The 17117-nt window shown below is 40.5% G+C and overlaps 1 protein-coding gene across 4 annotated transcripts in view; it reads right to left on the minus strand.

Annotated features, from left to right (window-relative positions):
• Positions 1–17117, minus strand: part of TBC1D2 (TBC1 domain family member 2) — a 48520-nt gene continuing 31403 nt past the window's right edge. For all 4 annotated transcript variants that reach the window (XM_039333681.1, XM_039333682.1, XM_039333684.1 and 1 more), the window contains 8 exons: positions 10516–10902; positions 9881–9991; positions 7101–7285; positions 5740–6213; positions 5428–5548; positions 3677–3862; positions 3339–3460; positions 1–2558 (listed from right to left, as the gene is read on the minus strand). In XM_039333681.1, the coding sequence (XP_039189615.1) occupies positions 2357–2558; positions 3339–3460; positions 3677–3862; positions 5428–5548; positions 5740–6213; positions 7101–7285; positions 9881–9991; positions 10516–10902 (1788 nt within the window). In that variant the 3' untranslated portion in view covers positions 1–2356. The remainder of the gene's footprint in view (positions 2559–3338; positions 3461–3676; positions 3863–5427; positions 5549–5739; positions 6214–7100; positions 7286–9880; positions 9992–10515; positions 10903–17117) is intronic.

The following is a 17117-nucleotide window of genomic DNA, read 5'->3' on the forward strand; positions in this document are numbered from 1 at the left end:
TTTTTGTTTCTAGTTTGTCTTTTGCAATAGTTTTTTTGGTATGTTGGGCTATAATTTCCTTTTGTGTGAGGACTGACCAAAAGAATGAGTTAAGCAGCTCTGCTTTCTTGAGGGCCTTAACATTAGGGACTTCTAGAAAGAAGGAAGCATCATCAGAAGGCTCTGATCTGGTTGCTCAGGAACAGTCAATACCCTTACAAGAGATGACAAAGCAGCATGTATGGCTGGTTACAAGGAAAGCACACAACCTGGTTTTAGTAGCATCATCTAGTTTCTGCTTCTATGTTGTTTTCAGATAGTTTTTGCATCACACTGAGCCTATTATTGAGGCTTTTGGTAATTTTGCTTTGCAGCCACTTTTGGGGTTCTTCTGGTAGTTATCATCAATAAAATACTATGCGCCTATCAAAGTGTTGACCAGACAGGGTAACTTAGGAAGATCAGTTCATTCTACTATCTCTCTTCTGTATCTGGTTTAAGGCAACAACAAATGTCTGTCATAAATCTGCAACTGCACTAGTCTTTTCAAGATAATTTGCAGAAGTTTTTGATCAGTCAACAGATCAGTTGGGCCAGGCAAACTTCAAAAATAAACTGGAAGAAGTGCTTCATACCTCACAAGAACACAACATCTCTCTGGTCTTTGTTAAAGCAACCCCCCTTTTTAAGACTGAATAATGGATGTTGCTGCCTTAAGAGTCACATAAGAGTTGAGTCATTAAAGCAGAAGCACTTTTACCTACACAAATAGAAGCTATAAGTTTTAAGGAAAAGCAGAGAAAGGTTACATTTGCAGCAGATTGAGCTAAGTTTCACCTGATTTTTTGAAATGTGCACAGCACTACTAATCAGTTCTCAAGGACTTGCATAAGGCTTTGCCTTGTCAGAAAATTCTGCCTCGGCCCTATTCTGTAGTCTTTTCCATTCTCAGACAGGATGCTAATTTGAGCACCAACAATTGCATTTATTAAGTTAAGTCCCAATCATAGAATGGACGATTTCAGATTGGAGTTCTTGGCAAATGTTTACATAATTGGGGAGGATGACATGAATGACAGATATGTACCATTTAATTAACTACCTCAAATATACTATAGAGAGATAGGGTCTTGAGCTAATGAGTAATTCTTGAGATTTTAAATCCCCCTTAGAGGGATTGCAGGAAAGCCAACTGATTAGAAAGCCTATTATAAAACAAAGAATGAAAACAAAAAAAGAAGGGGAAATTTAGTATATGCATAAGAAAAGTGTGGCTCATACATTGTGTTAATCCACATTTTGCTTCACCCATGATTGGCTGAAAAAGTCATAATGGAATGAACCAGGGGTAATAGTAAACCATAAATCAGCCCTGCATTTTCAGCCCATGGGCCATACGTGGCCTGCCAAGCAGCCTTGAAGGTCCACTAGCATTTTTTAAAAGGTCATTAAATTCAACCACCAAAAAGCACCACTGTCATGAAGGATCTCCTGTTGCTTCCTCAAAAGACACACTGCCAAGTGCCTCCAGTATCTCCAGGCGTTAGTGGTGCTGCCAATACCTGCTACCACTCTGCTAGCTGATCAACGAACCAGATATTCCTATGCAGCCTGCAATTATTTTTAATTTATCAGTGTGGTAAATTTGTGCAGACCTGCCATAAATTAGGGTTCACAAACTATAATGGCTGCATTCATAAGGTCTAAGTTCTAATGGGATTCTTACGATTTAAAGTCAGAGTAGCAGAAAATCTCTAGAGAAATAAATTCAGGACTTTTTTTGTACTAAAAAAAAATCCATAAAAGACATAACGTACATAAGACATGATGTACCCTTATTTGCAACAGTGGCAAATATCTGTAGCTCAGATATAGGATGAGGGTGAAGGTTCATTGTCTGAGTTTGTGGGTTGGTTTCCGAATGTTTCATTACCAGGCGAGGTAACATTTTCAGGGGAGTTTAGGGAATGTCAATGTCAGTGTTTTCTGTTTATAAGGGCTTCACATGTGGGTGTGTTGAGTGAGGGTCTTGTGATGGGTCAGGTGTGAGTCTTGTGATGGGGAGGCCATCACAAGACCCATCACAAGACCCTCACTCAACACACCCACACCTGAAGCCCTTATAAATAGAAGAACCCGGACATCTCCTAATCTCCGCTGAAGATACTATCTAGCCTGGCAACGAAACGTTTGGACACCAACCCGTAAGCTTGGATAACAAACCTTCGCCCTCACACCCTTATTTGCAGTGGACCTACAAACCATCCAGTACATCTGCATTCATTGCACTAGGTGCCAAATGTTTCTCATAAATAACTGCTGCCTTTGCGTTTCAAACAAAGGCAATGTTTACAACGGACCAGAGAGAGAATGAGAGTTAGATCTCTTCTTCCTCCTCACTCGCGGCTCCATCTAGCGGGCTGGCTGCGTGTTCAGCCTGTTCCTTCATATACTCGGCTTTTAGCTGCTCTAGTTCTCTCAGCTCAGCTTCCACTTTTAATCTATGCACTCCACGTCGATTCTGAAGCAGCTTCATGGGAAACGGATTCATATCACTGAAGGCGATGCTCATCAGCTTTCTGGAAGAGGAGAATACATGAGCCAAACAAGAAATAGATAAATAGTAACTCTGCCTGAACATACATTTGGGAGAGAAATATCCTTCTTCAAAATATAGCAGTTTTGCAAAGAGCCGATCCAAAGCTCAACATGTTTGTGATGTTATGTAAAAGGCCTCTCTTAGATCATACTAATTCAGATTTCCTGGGAAGCCTTTTTTTTGTATGCAGTTAATTGAAGCTTTATATTAGACAAAAGGACCTGCAACAAACTATGATGATGATGGGTAATGACACTATCTCTTAAATGCTATCATTATGTGCTTATGATGTAAGTATGCACAATGCGATATTTGTGAGATGCCATCATACCATCATCATTATTAATCCCCCTTTGCCATACCCTGAGAGACACCCATGGTATTAGAATTGGTGGTCAATCAAATTAGGAAAACACAGAGACAAAGATTTAGAAATCAGTAATACCAAAACTCAAAACCCATTAGTAAGTATATTGAAATGAGAAGGAAAAGGGATATTAACAAAGTCTATTTATTCGATTGGTGCTCAAGCATCCTTTTCACATCATACAAGTAGAAGCCCTTCCTTGGAGTTAATGAGTTTGCCATCTGACCATTATGTTATTTCAAGATTGGGCAACAACATGAGGAACTAGGTCTGGCATGACTTAATAAAGGAATAGAGACCTGTTTTGGTCCAGATGTCAGCCTCAGCAATATGTTAAACTACTTGATCTGTCTTGATTCTCCTGCATTGCCTTTGGCTTCTGAGAACTCTTACCTGCCATCACAGATAGTTTTGGTGAAAAAACGAAGATATTGATAGAATTCCAGATTGTCTCGAATCTTCAATATTGCTTCTTCATTATATTTAAAAATTGCGAGTGCGTAACGGAATATCACCTGGGGCAAAAAGAAACTTCATTGACTTTCATGTACTATATTAGTGGAGGGAAATAGCCACACCTGAATAATTTACACGGATGTAAAAACTTACACAGGATAGTAAGGATTCAATAAACATGTTAGGTATCCTGAAGACTGATCTAAATTGGTCCAGCTGCTGGGGAATAGATGCAGACACTTAACCAACTTGGTGGATGAGTGTAACGTTCTTACCTTGGCACCTTCATAGAGGAAAGCATCCCAAACTCTGAGGAGAATATCGCTGACAAGACTATCAACAAAAACAACCAGGAACCAGTTGAAGGTCACTAAGGACAGGTCAATTTGAAGTTGATTCAAGTGCGCTGTCAGCCTGGGAAGCTTCTCTGCTAAGATGTCTTTGAAAACTCTTTGATCTACCTGGATTTGGCAAAATATCAATAGTGATAAACACTTATGTTAGAAAGGTTATTCTTCATTTCTATGGTCTCACGGCTGATCATTCTTATAGAGAGGAAGATCTGTATGGGAAAATGAGATCTATTAGATACTCCTGTCTGGAACCATTTAAAAATGTTTAAATATTCTTTCCATCACTTTGAAACAAACATACAGTCTTACACTGTAGCTATTCCAATAAGATCAGCTACAGTGTATATGAATACAGTGTACAGTATAGTGTATATACTGTATATGGCTCAAAAGTCATAACTGTGAGAAGAATCTAGGACAATAGTGGCGAACCTATGGCACGGGTGCCAGAGGCGGCACTCCAGAGCCCTCTTTGTGGGCACACGTGCCGTTACCCCAGCCTTGCCCCCCCCACGACTCCCTCCTCTCCAGCAGCTCCCCTGAAGGAGACTCGCCCTCGAGCGTGGCCCACATGGAGCAGCGCAGCCAAGGACATGGCAGCCAGGCAGCATAGACAAGACTCTGCCCTCACACCCCATCATGCAGTTGATGCTGCAGGGCGTGGGCAGAGGGTGTGGCCGCCATAATGCTGCTGGGCTGCCTGGGCGATCTGCGGCGGGCCTTGGAGGCGGTGAGTGGTCCTGTGGGCAGGTGGGGGCAGGGAATGGGGGGCAGATGGGGGACGGGCAAGGGGGTGGAGCGGGGGCGGGGCCAATTTTTGGGCACTCGGTCTCTAAAAGATCTAGGAGTCCTAGTGGACAATCACTTAGATATGAGCCAGCAATGTTCAGCCGCCGCCAAAAAAGCTAATACAATCCTTGGCTGTATAAGCAGAGGGATAGAGTCAACATCACGAAAAGTATCAGTACCGCTTTATAACACCTTAGTAAGACCATATCTTGAATACTGCATCCAGTTTTGGTCACCACATTATAAAAAAAAGACTTTGGAAATTGTGCAGAGAACAGCAACAAAGATGACTAGGGGACTGGAGACTAGAACATTTAAAGAACAGTTGCAGGAATTGGATATGGCTAGTCTAGAGAAAAGAAGTGACATGATAGCAGTGTTTCAATATTTGAGGGTCTGCCACAAAGAAGAGGGGATCAACCTATTTTTCAAAGCACCAAAAGGCAAGGCAAGATGGAAACTAATCAAGGAGAGAAGCAACCTAGAACTTGTCAGGGATAGACTTGTTAGGCAAGACAAGAAACAATGGATGAAAACAAAACAAGGAGAAAAACAACCTAGAACTAGAGAGAAATTTCCCAACAGTGAGAACAATCAACCAGTGGAACGGTTTGCCTTCAGAAGTTGTGGGTGCTCCATTACTGGAGGCTTTTAAAAAGAGACTGGACAGCCACTTGTCTGAACTAGTATAGGGTCTCCTGCTTGAGCAGGGGGTTGGACTAGAAGACCTCCAAAGTCCCTTCCAACTCTGTTACTCTGCATTCTGTAGATCCTTCCAATATGTTCTGCCATAATATAAGCAATTCTCAAAATTACTTATTTCTCACAGTATAAAATTCTGTAATTATCCTGTTCCTCCGCACAGAAGAAAGCGTCAGACTTACTTGCGAGCCTATTAATGTGTTGCTGTAGTAATCTTGAGGCATTAAATTGTTTGTGATATGAACTAAACACCAGAAAGCTTCTTCTTCCTCTTCTAGAACCAGCAAGGCAATGGCAGCCAGTCTGCGATGAGTAAGACACCATTATAACTAAAGCAGGTAAACATATTACACATTAGACCTGAATGGTCTAATGGTCACAGATCTGAATTTTCAATGTTGGAAATAACAACAAAATGAAAAGAACAACAAAAAAATGCTGAAGACCCAGAGAATTCTTTTTAAAAATAAAAAGTAACAAATGTAAGCAGGCACCTGTTCAATCCTTGGCAATAGCCGATGGTTGGATTTTGCCAGGAGAATGCAAGTAAAACTCTTCTAAGTTTGGGAATAAACTGGGAAGCCGGTGACATAAAATGTTTATTGTTGGGCAGCGTGCGATGCAGATCCAGTTCAATTTGCTGGGAAGCTGGGTGCTCAGCATTTTCACACTTCTTGAGTAAATTGTGGTAATGACCAGCGGAGCGTGTTTGCTTTAACTGATGGCTGATAATCCATCTCCATACCCTCTGGCGATGCACTATGGGGACACCACAGCGCAATAAGCTTTTTAGCTCTGAAGAGGGTGTCAGTTCTCCAAAGTTATTCCATCGCTCAGAGAGAGGTTTGTCCGTGGTCTCCTTGTTCAGATTGGTGTATTTGATCTCCAGGGCCTGGATTTTGGCCAAGAGCTTCCGGTCTGCAGCTTCATATTCAGGAACTGTCATAAACCCGTAATCATCATATTGGCTAAACAGTGGAAAGAACAGAATTAGGGAAATACCAAGTTATTAGGCCACACTGGTGGTGAAAATGTGAATTGTCTTTAAACATCTTGTACAAACATAGCAACAATGTTAAAAAAAAAATGGAGGCATCTTTTGGAGATCCTGAAGAAAGCGTATGATCATGTGCACTTCAATAAAAATTAGTCCTTATAAACTAATGATCTACTTTTTTTTTAGCTTTTACAATAACACACTTGGACCAAAAATACCCTGTGAAAAAATAAGGCAAGTAAAGTGATCTACATTTATCTGCTGTTTGAATACACAAATGAAGACCAGCAACTAAAGCTATGTTATCTTACCTCAACTTAACCTACGTTATTGCAAAAGCAGCATAAGGACACGTAGCATTATCGGTTGGCCATCAGTTGAAAGAATGAATCTGAAATCCTGGCTTCCAGCTACAGTGAGCCTGGTGCAAATGCAACCATCCTATCTGCAGACTCTCATTCCTTTCGTTAGAGTGCTGAAGTAGCATTGTGGCAATGCACTGGAAGCTCCACCCTTTTTGGTGTGTGTGTGTGTGTGTGCAATGTAACAACACAGGTACTGTAGAACAGAGGTCCCCAACCCCTGGTCCATGGACCAGTACCGGGCCACGGCATGCCAGCAACTGGTCCACACAAACAAGCAAAGCCCCATCTGCCATATGGAGACGGCACACAAAACCAAACCCCCTCCGGTCCGTGGAAAAAGCTCTCTCCATGGAACTGGTGCCCAAAAGGTTGGGGACCTCTGTTGGAGAAACCCCCCCAATCTTGCTTTTCCCCCCACCCCACTGAGGATATCACTGATCCACTCCACAGACATGCCACGCCTCTTTCACGAACAGTCCTATTAGTAATTTACTTGACTGGGCTTAGCTGAACAGGAACCAGGGTGTCTTCCTTCATATCCCATTGCAGGGCCTCTTCAATGAGTCCCGTCACCAAGGCCATGTGTTCCTGAGCCAAATCCGGCAGTCCCTGCAGGGTCCTTAGAAACATCAGGTACTTGCTTTCAATCTGGCAATTGTGGGCTTGCAGTTGAGCACACTGCCGTAAGAAGAGAAAAAAAGGTTGTCAAAACAGAGGCTTGTTATATCTGCCTCTTGGATTCATTCTGAATGTATTCTGATTTTTAAGTTCTTTTTTTTTTTTTAAAGAATAGAGCAACCGTCTACAGCAGTGGTTCTCAACCTATGGGTCGGGACCCCATTTGGGGTCGAACGACCATTTCACGGGGGTCGCCAAACAACGCAGTCCGCCATTTTTTCCCTTTTCCTTAGCTGTGCTACTCCCTTTTATTCTATTGGCTTTTGAAAGCCAATAGAATAGACTCTCTTGAATAGAGTCTAATTCTATTGGCTTTCAAAAGCCAATAGGAATTGTCCAGGCTGTCTCTGCCCTGCTGAGCCCACCAAAAGTCCCATTCTGCAAACGGTGCTGCACCAGTTGAGTAGTCCTCGACTTACGACCGGTTGGGGGTCGCGGCATTAAAAAGGTTGAGAACCACTGGTCTACAGATTAAAGTATGGAGTATTGAAATCAACTGTTTTGAGGCAGGAATCTGATCTTGTTAGTATAAATTCATATGTTCTGTCGTTCATTTGACCTGTGTATCATATGTAAAGGTAAAGGATTCCCCTGCCCAATCGAGTCTGATTCTAGGGCACGGTGCTCATCTCCGTTTCCTAACTCAGGGGGAAAAAAAAGTTTGGGGACCACTGTTTTAAGACACTCTGGGATGAATAAATGAAAGGTATTGCAAAGACCTCTAAGGAACAATGAAACTTTCTGTTGCCCTGACACAAACACACTGCTATTTTTGGAACACTTTGTCTGCTGCGGGAATTCTATCAACAAAGGCTGGTGCCAGTCGGCTTTAGGATTGGTGAAAAAAATTCTGCTCTTATCATAACTGTCCAAAAAGTAACAACTGCAGTGTTGTTACTTTTCTTCATTTGTCAATCAGCCATTGAATTAGTAGCAACATTGGGTTAAATTAAGGATTCTCTCTTTTCCACTGACCATCTCATACACTAATCATCAAGACTGCTTTTAACTGCACGGTCTCATTTTGGATGTGATGCTAGGGACCTATTTAGATGATAATTCAGAATATTACTGAGTAGGAAGGGACCTTATAAGTAATCAAGTCCAACCCCCTGCTCAGTGAAGGCTCCTTGGTCAGAGTACCTCAGATGACCATCCAACCTCTATTTCAGCGGTTCTCAACCTGTGGGTCACGACCCCATTTGGGGTCAAACCACTATTTCACGGGGGTCGCCAAACAACGCAGTCCGCCATTTTTTTCCCCTTTTCCTTAGCTGTGCTACTCCCTTTTATTCTATTGGCTTTTGAAAGCCAATAGAATAGACTCTCTTGAATAGAGTCTAATTCTATTGGCTTTCAAAAGCCAATAGGAATTGTCCAGGCTGTCTCTGCCCTGCTGAGCCCGCCAAAAGTACCAGTCTGCAAACGGTGCTGCAAGTTGTCTGCAGCGAAGGCGAGCGAAGTTTCCTCCCTGCTGAGCAACTACTAAAAATGTAAGTAAAAGAGGGCCAGGGGTGGGAAGTGGGAGGCCGGCGGGCACAGAGAGGGTTGCTGGCACACGTGGGGCCTGGCGGGTGCCTTACCTCCCTTGGGCTGGGCCAGCTGGTGGCCCAGCCGGTGGTCGGCCTGCTCCATCTCTGCCACTTGCCAGCTACGCATCAGCTGGCGCAGGGGGCGGCACCACGCATGTGCGGCGCTCCCGGGCAGGGAAAGTCCTTGACTTACGACCGGTTGGGGGTCGTGGCATTAAAAAGGTTGAGAACCACTGCTCTATTTGAAGATGATAGCTCATATCATCATGTTTATGTGGCTAGGCATTTGATATGTGGATTTGATATTTATGCTTTAATCACAGAATTAGGTGGGAAAAACAGGCATTAGCAGCTATCTAAGGGTGGCTGTTTCTTACCATCATGAAATTCCTATACTCAATTATCTGTTTAATGTCAACTGGGTTGTGCTTTTCAAGCTAAGTTTGGCTCATCTCATTTTTGTAAATTAAAAAAACAACAACACTGAATTCATTGTTCTTTACAACTTGATGGGTTTCCATTTCACCTAGTTGTTAATATGATTTTTTTTTCAAAAGTTATGCTCTTTTTGAACACATCTGTCCCAAATATATGTTTTGTGCTTACTTGCGAATAAAATGATGGATTTTTAGCAGATTCCATCATTTATTATTGACCGAAATCACTTGGATTAACTGTAGCAGCAATTTGAGGGCAGATTTATTTTGTCTATCCACATCTAGGGAATCCTGAAATGTTGCAATCACACTGAACCAATCTGCACATAGATGCGTTTATGAATAAGATTTTTTTTTCATATATCTGAATTCACATGTGAAAATTGAATCCACAGCTGGCCCAAGAACACAAAATTGGGGTAAAGCCAATCATGTGGCCCTCCTCAAACTGCATCATGTGAACAGCCACATGCCAGTGACATGAGAAATGAGCAAATAAAAAGAGTTCCCAAAGTTCTCTGTGTTTGACAGACAAGTAGAAAACTTCCTATATATTTGAAAATCAGATTTAAAATGTAAGAAGAAAACCAAAGCACCAATGTGGGTCAAATAGCCTTGCTTCTTACCTTCATCAGAAGGTTTTTTTCTCTCTGTGCCACTGTGCTCCATATTTTGCTAACCTGGTGGACTTCAGAGTTCAAAAATTGGTTCTGAGTCTTATATGCCTCAAGATCATCCTGAGAAAAAGACATGAAAAGGCATGTAAAGTAACCTTCACCCTAAAATACTCATGCAATTAGGTATAGATTGATGGACCCTGGGATCTTGACAAGGAAGGAAGGAAGGAAGGAAGGAAAGATTGGGCTCTTTTTATTTCTTTATAGTGACCCTTCCCAGGTTTTTCAAATTAATCAAGAATATTGTGGCCTAAAATGTAACTTAAGCCTTCACTCTTCTAATGTCTATGTAGACTTTGACAAATGTTACAGCTACACAGATAAATAGAACAATTTCTTACAATATTAATGCGGATTAGGCAATGGGAACTAAGCCCCATACAACTGAGGACTCATGTCATAGATACTGTTTAAAGCCGGGGGGGCTGCTGGTGAGGAGGGGGCTACGGGGGGAGGCGGGGCTGGGGTGACAGCGTGTGTGCCCACAGAGAGGTCTCCGAGTGCCGCCTCTGGCACTAGTGCCATAGGTTCGCCACCACTGGCTTGTACTATTTGAGCCTAGTTGTGAATTCCTCTCAGAGTACCTTCAGGTGTTCGATCTTTTCCTGTTGCTTGTACAAGGTCTCAGCCATGATGCTGTCTGCCTCAGTAACAGAGTCAGACATCTCTCTAGTGAGCTGGTCTGTCAGCTTGAGGATGACTTGTTGCTTGGCTTCGTTTTTGTCCATCAAGAGCTGCACATGTTCTCCCAGCTCCTTGATGTGCTCCTCCTTCAAAGCAGCTTCCTGCTCCAGGTCTTTCTTTTCCATCTCTAGCACTTGGACCTGTTTACTCAGCTCAGCAATCTGCCTCACTTTGTGGCGCACTAATTCCAGCCTGTCTTTTTCCGTAGCTGTGACCAGATACCTGCAGGACTCTCGTTTCTCTTTCTGAGCTGCCTCCAGAGCTTTGTGAAGAAGTTTGACCAGTTCCTGTAAGAGGAAAAAAAATATATGAAAAGACAAATCTATCTATTACTAAACTGGGTAGGACCCATGGAAGTAGTCCACCATTATATACTATAAGCCCAAGAGCAACAATGGGAAAGAAAAGATCTCCTGATTTTCCATTTAGGGCTTTTTAGGTGCATCTGATGGGCCACTGTATGAGGCAGAAAACTTGCTAGTTAAGTTTAGGCCAAATTCAGCAGCTCTATTTTTATGTTCTCTTTCTCTCATGAGAACACATTACTTTGTAGTTCAACCCCAACAAAATATCTCTTCAAATACAGAAAGAACATACATATAAAAGACATAGGTCAAGATCTCCACACTAGCAGCACATCTGGAATTTTGGCAGTAGGTTTTAAGCACTCCAAAGAAAATGGCTAAAATGAAAATGGCTGAAGTGATAGGCACAGATAATAATAAATCATTTAATCGGAAACTGATTAACAATTCTTTCCTAGCAGCTTCTCTGCCTACCACAACACCCTCTTTTATCTTTGTTTTTTTTTTTTTTTTTGCCCCCTGGGCAATTGGGTAGATTGTCCAGTAAAGCACCAAAGCAAAGCAAAACACTAAGCCCGCAGGTTCTAACATTTTGTTTTCTAAAATGCTTCTGGGTCAATTTGGAGCCTGTATCACAGACACTGCTGGAAATAAATGACATTTGCAGAATGCTACCTTTTTTCCTTTAATTAAAAGGATATATTTTTTAAAAAAAATCAACATGTAACAGGTAGTCTTTTGGCTGCCAAACAAAATATACTTAAAGATCATGTTGTGGACTGAGAGATAGATGGATACAGTGCATAGCTCTCCTGCAGATCTTCTAAAATGAGAGGAGAAAAAATCATGGTGGCAGATTTGTTTTCCAAGGAACTTGGTCCAATTAAAATGTTTTTTCCCCATTCCCTCCTTCTAAGACCATAAGCAAACTGACATAAAATAGCAGAGTAGCTTATGTGCTGTGCTGTGACAAGATCTCCAAGATCTCCACGGCAAGATCTCCCCAGGATTTTGAGCATAATCCAGCCACAGCCATCACTGGGATGATGTAATGCCTTTCCTCATTGTTATTATTTTGGCACAACAATGACTGGATGATTCTAAAAGACACTATAAATATCTAGTGGCCATAGACCTACCTCAAATAATTTTAGGATTTTGGATTACAACGTCAAGAGATCTGGCATGGTTACTATAGGTCATCGTAACACAGACTGAACTTCTCTGTTTCCTTGAATCATCTCAAGATAATACAGCTGATTCATAAATTCCCTGTAGCCATTGGGCTTGTGATGTTCATATGATCTATCCCAGAGAGCCACTTTGAAGTGACTTGCTGTTACATTAAATAACAACTCTTAGGAAAACTAGCACAAATGTTGGGAATGTCCCGTTTGTTATACAGTACAAGCAGCTCTTAGTGCAACTATCTGAAAACAACATTGTATTTTCAGTCCCGTCCACTTTTTTTGAGAAAAGGCGGGGGAGGAGTGGGGGAAATTGAAAACGTCACAATTATTGGAGGGTGGACAGAATTCAGGGGCAGAGCACTTGTATAGTTGCAAGACCCTCTCCCTCCTCAAATCAATTCCTGTCATCATTCATCTCAAGTAGTAGGAATAAAGCACACATGCACACACATTTGCCTAACCTTCTAGAGAGCCATGGGCTAGATGGCCGCAAAGTTTCTTCCAGTTTAACAAAGCATTCAGAATTGTTCAGCGTGCAGCAGAGAAACATCATACACAGGTCCAAATCAAATATTTCTATATCTGGAAAGGATCTATATTTCTTTCATATAATGATGACCCAAACTTACATTCCACTGAAAAGTACAAATGACAATAAGCTGCACTGAATTTCCAAGGACAGATTAGGGGGAAATTGAAAAGATTCTGAGAGCTGGTATTATGCTAGAATTTAGCACCAAAAAATGGAATCTCTTGTATTTTTATAAAAGGATGATGAAGTTCCCACTTCCCTAAAACTGTATGACGTGAGGTCTTCTTTGTTCCCTACAAATACATGTTCCTGAAAGCAAAGGAATGTTTCCTTAGAGGTAGAGAAACCATGTGGACAAACATCTGCCATCTAGACCCATCTCCATGATTAGAGGACTGGAGGCTAAAACATACGAAGAACGGTTGCAAGAACTGGGCCTAGTTAGTCTAGTGAAGAGAAGGACCAGGGATGATATGATAGCAGTGTTCCAATATTTGAGGGGCTGTCATAGAGAAGTGGGGGACACAACCTATTTTCCAAAGTACCCAAAAGCCGGACAAGGAACAATGGGTGGAAACGGATCAAGGAGAGAATCAACCTAGAAATACAGTGAGAACAATCAACCAGTGGAACAGCTTCCTTTCAGAAGTTGTGGGTGCTCCATCACTGAGGCTTTTAAGAAGAGACTGGACAGCCATTTATCAGAAATGGTAGAGGGTCTCCTGCTTGAGAAGGGAGTTGGACTAGATGACCTACAAGGTCCCTTCCAACTCTGTCATTCTGTATTCTATTCTGTAGCAACCCGCAGATTGTCCAAGGACATTTCAGTGAACTCGTTGATTCCACCCATTTGACTTATTCATTCTCAACCCCTTAGCCATTGTAAACCATTGTCATCTTTTTCCTGCCAATTATTTATTCACATCAATGCCTAGGGCAGTGTTTCTCAATCTTGGCAGCTTGAAGATGTGTGGACTTTGATTCCTCCAACTTCCCAATATGGCCTAGAGTATATGAATTCCTACTTGCTGATAATTTCTTCATATTGGGCTTTATTTATATCATGAATGAAGGTAAATATACATGTCTCAGGATAATTTTGCAGGACCCAATCTGGGTCCTTTTGGTTTTGTGCTAGAAGTTCATCCTCAGGGAACTTCTCTTTAGCAGAATGTGTGCTTTGGGCTATTCTATGTGTAATATTTATGTGGTTCCTGGTTGCGTGTGGGTTTTTTTTAGTTGTTGATTGGGGTGCTTGGGGATTTATTTATATCAGAATTGGGATACTGAATCTTCTTTCATCCATGGAACTCCTACCAGCCATCTCCAAATATGTAACTAAATGATTTTTTTCCTTCTCATTCTACAGTATTAAATATCCAGCTTTCATAGTTGTACATTATTGGGTGAAAAATGCTTTAACTATTCTGATGGATTTGGCCGATGCAATATGCTTTGTTTTCATGATCTTGAATGTCACTGCCCTCATTATTATGAGCAATTATTGAAATAAATTGTTTACCACTTTATTGCTTCAAGATAAATGCTGAAGTCTCACTGCTTGACATTACCTTTGTCTCCTTAATGTTTAATACTGTATTAACCTGGGTTTGTCATTCCAATGTTACTTTCATCATGGGTTCTTTTAAATCCTTACTTTCAGTTAACAGAGATTATTTGCAAACAGTAAGAACTTGATTTTTATGGGTGCAATGCAGTGGATTTTGAATGTAACAAGAGGAAATGTGATTAAGATTTCAGCTACAAAATCTGTTTTTTTACGAAACAGTACTGATGACTAAGACCATTTATATCATTTGCCTAATTACCTACTTGACATTATTATATCATTTGTTTTCTATAATTTGTATCAATTTATGTATAATTAGACAAAAGATGTAATTGCACGCACTTTGTGTAATTATGTCAAAAGTGTACTGTAATCACACAAATGACGCAAATTACTTTGGTTATTTGTACATGTTTTCATTGTCCAAGCCCCTGCTCAAGCAGGAAACCCTATATCATTTCAGACAAGAGGTTGTCCAGTCTCTTCTTAAAAACCTCCAATGATGGAGCACCCACAACCTCTGGAGGAAAGTCGTTCCACTGATTAATTGTTCCAACTGTCAGGAAATTTCTCCTTATTTCTAGTTTGGTTCTCTCCTTGATTAGTTTCCATCCATTGCTTCTTGTTTTGTCTTCAGGTGCTTTCAAGAATAGGCTGACCCCCTCTTCTTTGTGGCAGCCCCTTAAATATTGGAACATTGCTATCATCATCCTTCTTTTTACTAGACTAAACATATCCAATTCCTACAACCATTCTTCATATGTTTTAGCCTCCAGTCCCCTAATCATCTTTGTTGCTGTTTTCTGCACTCTTTCTAGTTCTGAAGTTCTTTCTACTTTTTGAAGTTCTAAGCATTTGCTTAGGAATCAGTAGCAGTAATAGCGGTAATTTTATTTTATTGCAGAATTAGCCAATGTACATTTTCTTATATTTGCAGCCTCTTCCAAGATTATGTTATGAGGGAATTAGCAAATCTAATGGATAAAGCAGGACAACTGAGCTATGGATAGGGTTTTTGACATGTTTATAGCTATTTTATCTCTTGACCTTTCTCTTTTGAGGGGTTAACATAAATTTAAATTTGCCTTCATTTTTGAATAATGCATTAATCGTATGTTGGTAAAATATATGTCTGTGTGTATGTCTGTGTATGTCTGTGTGACTTACCACAATATGTGAACCAAAGCAAAGTATAGCTTAATGTGAGGCACAGAGTCTAGTGAATGAATTCATTTTCTTAAAGCAAAATAATTATAGTATTTAGTAACAGCAGCAAAAGAATCAAATTGGAACTTATATTTTAAAAGCTCCTTCCTTTATGAAATAATGAAGAACAAGGGTGATTTTCAGCAGTTGTACAGGAAATGTGTCTCAATATAGATTTTTGGCAGAGGAACTACAGAATGCAATATCTTGCAAAGTTATGTCCTCTTTTAACATTGGGTTGAGCATGTTGAACATCCAGCAATTTATTACAGGAACAAATCAACTCACTCTGGTACTCCAACAGTTTTTCTGCAGAGCTTCTAAGATCTGACATTATTACTGGATTAAGGGCATCAGGGAGGATGACTGATTTTATAATGTACTGGATTTATATATGATTTTTATTGATTTTAAATAGGTTGTTGTCAAACATCAGGAATCCTTGTAGAGCTTGTAATATATGCACATGACAAAAATGAATAAATAGCCTTAAACCTGGAGTTGTAATTATCTGGGAGTTAAAAGATTCTATAATGTTATAACCAAACACAGAATATGTTTTTTCTAATAATCTGTTTAGAGAAAGGGCAATAATCTCATTTACTAATAAGTAAAAATCCGTTTTGGACATTTTGTTGAAGAAAGGAAAAAAATGAACTCATAATTTATGGATTTGATGATTAGAAAGGAAAAAAATGTTGATGTAATCTTAGAGCAGTGGTTCTCAACCTGTGGGTCGGGACCCCATTTGGGGTCGAACGACCATTTCACGGGGGTCGCCAAACAACGCAGTCTGCCATTTTTTCCCTCTTTTCCTTAGCTATGCTACTCCCTTTTATTCTATTGGCTTTTGAAAGCCAATAGAATAGACTCTCTTGAATAGAGTCTAATTCTATTGGCTTTCAAAAGCCAATAGGAATTGTCCAGGCTGTCTCTGCCCTGCTGAGCCCGTCAAAAGTCCCATTCTGCAAACGGTGCTGCACCAGTTGAGTAGTCCTTGACTTACGACTAGTTGAGTAGTCCTCAACTTACGACCGGTTGGGGGTCGCGGCATTAAAAAGGTTGAGAACCACTGTCTTAGAGAGAGATGGTAAAGTATTAACTGCTGCTAAAAAGATTGGAAGCCGTTTTTTTATAACTTTTTCTTCTCTTGCTGTTTTTCAATTTTCTTTCTTTTTTCTTATTTTCTTTCTCATTTCATATTTTTTATTTTCTTTATTTCTGGTCAAAAATTAGCATTGTTTTTCTCTTGTTAAAATTTTTCTTAATAAAAATATTTTTTCCTATGGAATAGACATTGGATATAATATTTTTGGGGGGGGGATGGTTTTATGGAGCATGAAAAAAAATATTGTGAAATAATGTTTCTTTCACAATGTCCTTCGCCCCATTAATATAAGATTTTCATCATTCCCTTTGTACAAGATATACACCATTCTGCCTTTTGCTGTCAATGTTATGTTCCTAAACAGCCCTGTCAGGTTGGTTAGATTCAGAGTGACAGACACAACATTATTTAGGAATAACTTTCTGACTAAGTTAGGATCTCAATCTGGATCTTTCCTCTTCTACCTAATTATATTGCAGCACCTAGCTACCCGTAAAAAGCTAATTGAGATCTGTTCCTCAATACTTTTGAAGATCATAATATGGTTAATACTTGAATGGAAGAAACCAGAAAACCCCAGGGCTATAGGCC

Source organism: Crotalus tigris, unplaced genomic scaffold (assembly GCF_016545835.1).
Source record: "Crotalus tigris isolate CLP2741 ecotype Arizona unplaced genomic scaffold, ASM1654583v1 scf7180000024506.7606697, whole genome shotgun sequence".
Lineage (NCBI taxonomy): Eukaryota > Metazoa > Chordata > Lepidosauria > Squamata > Viperidae > Crotalus > Crotalus tigris.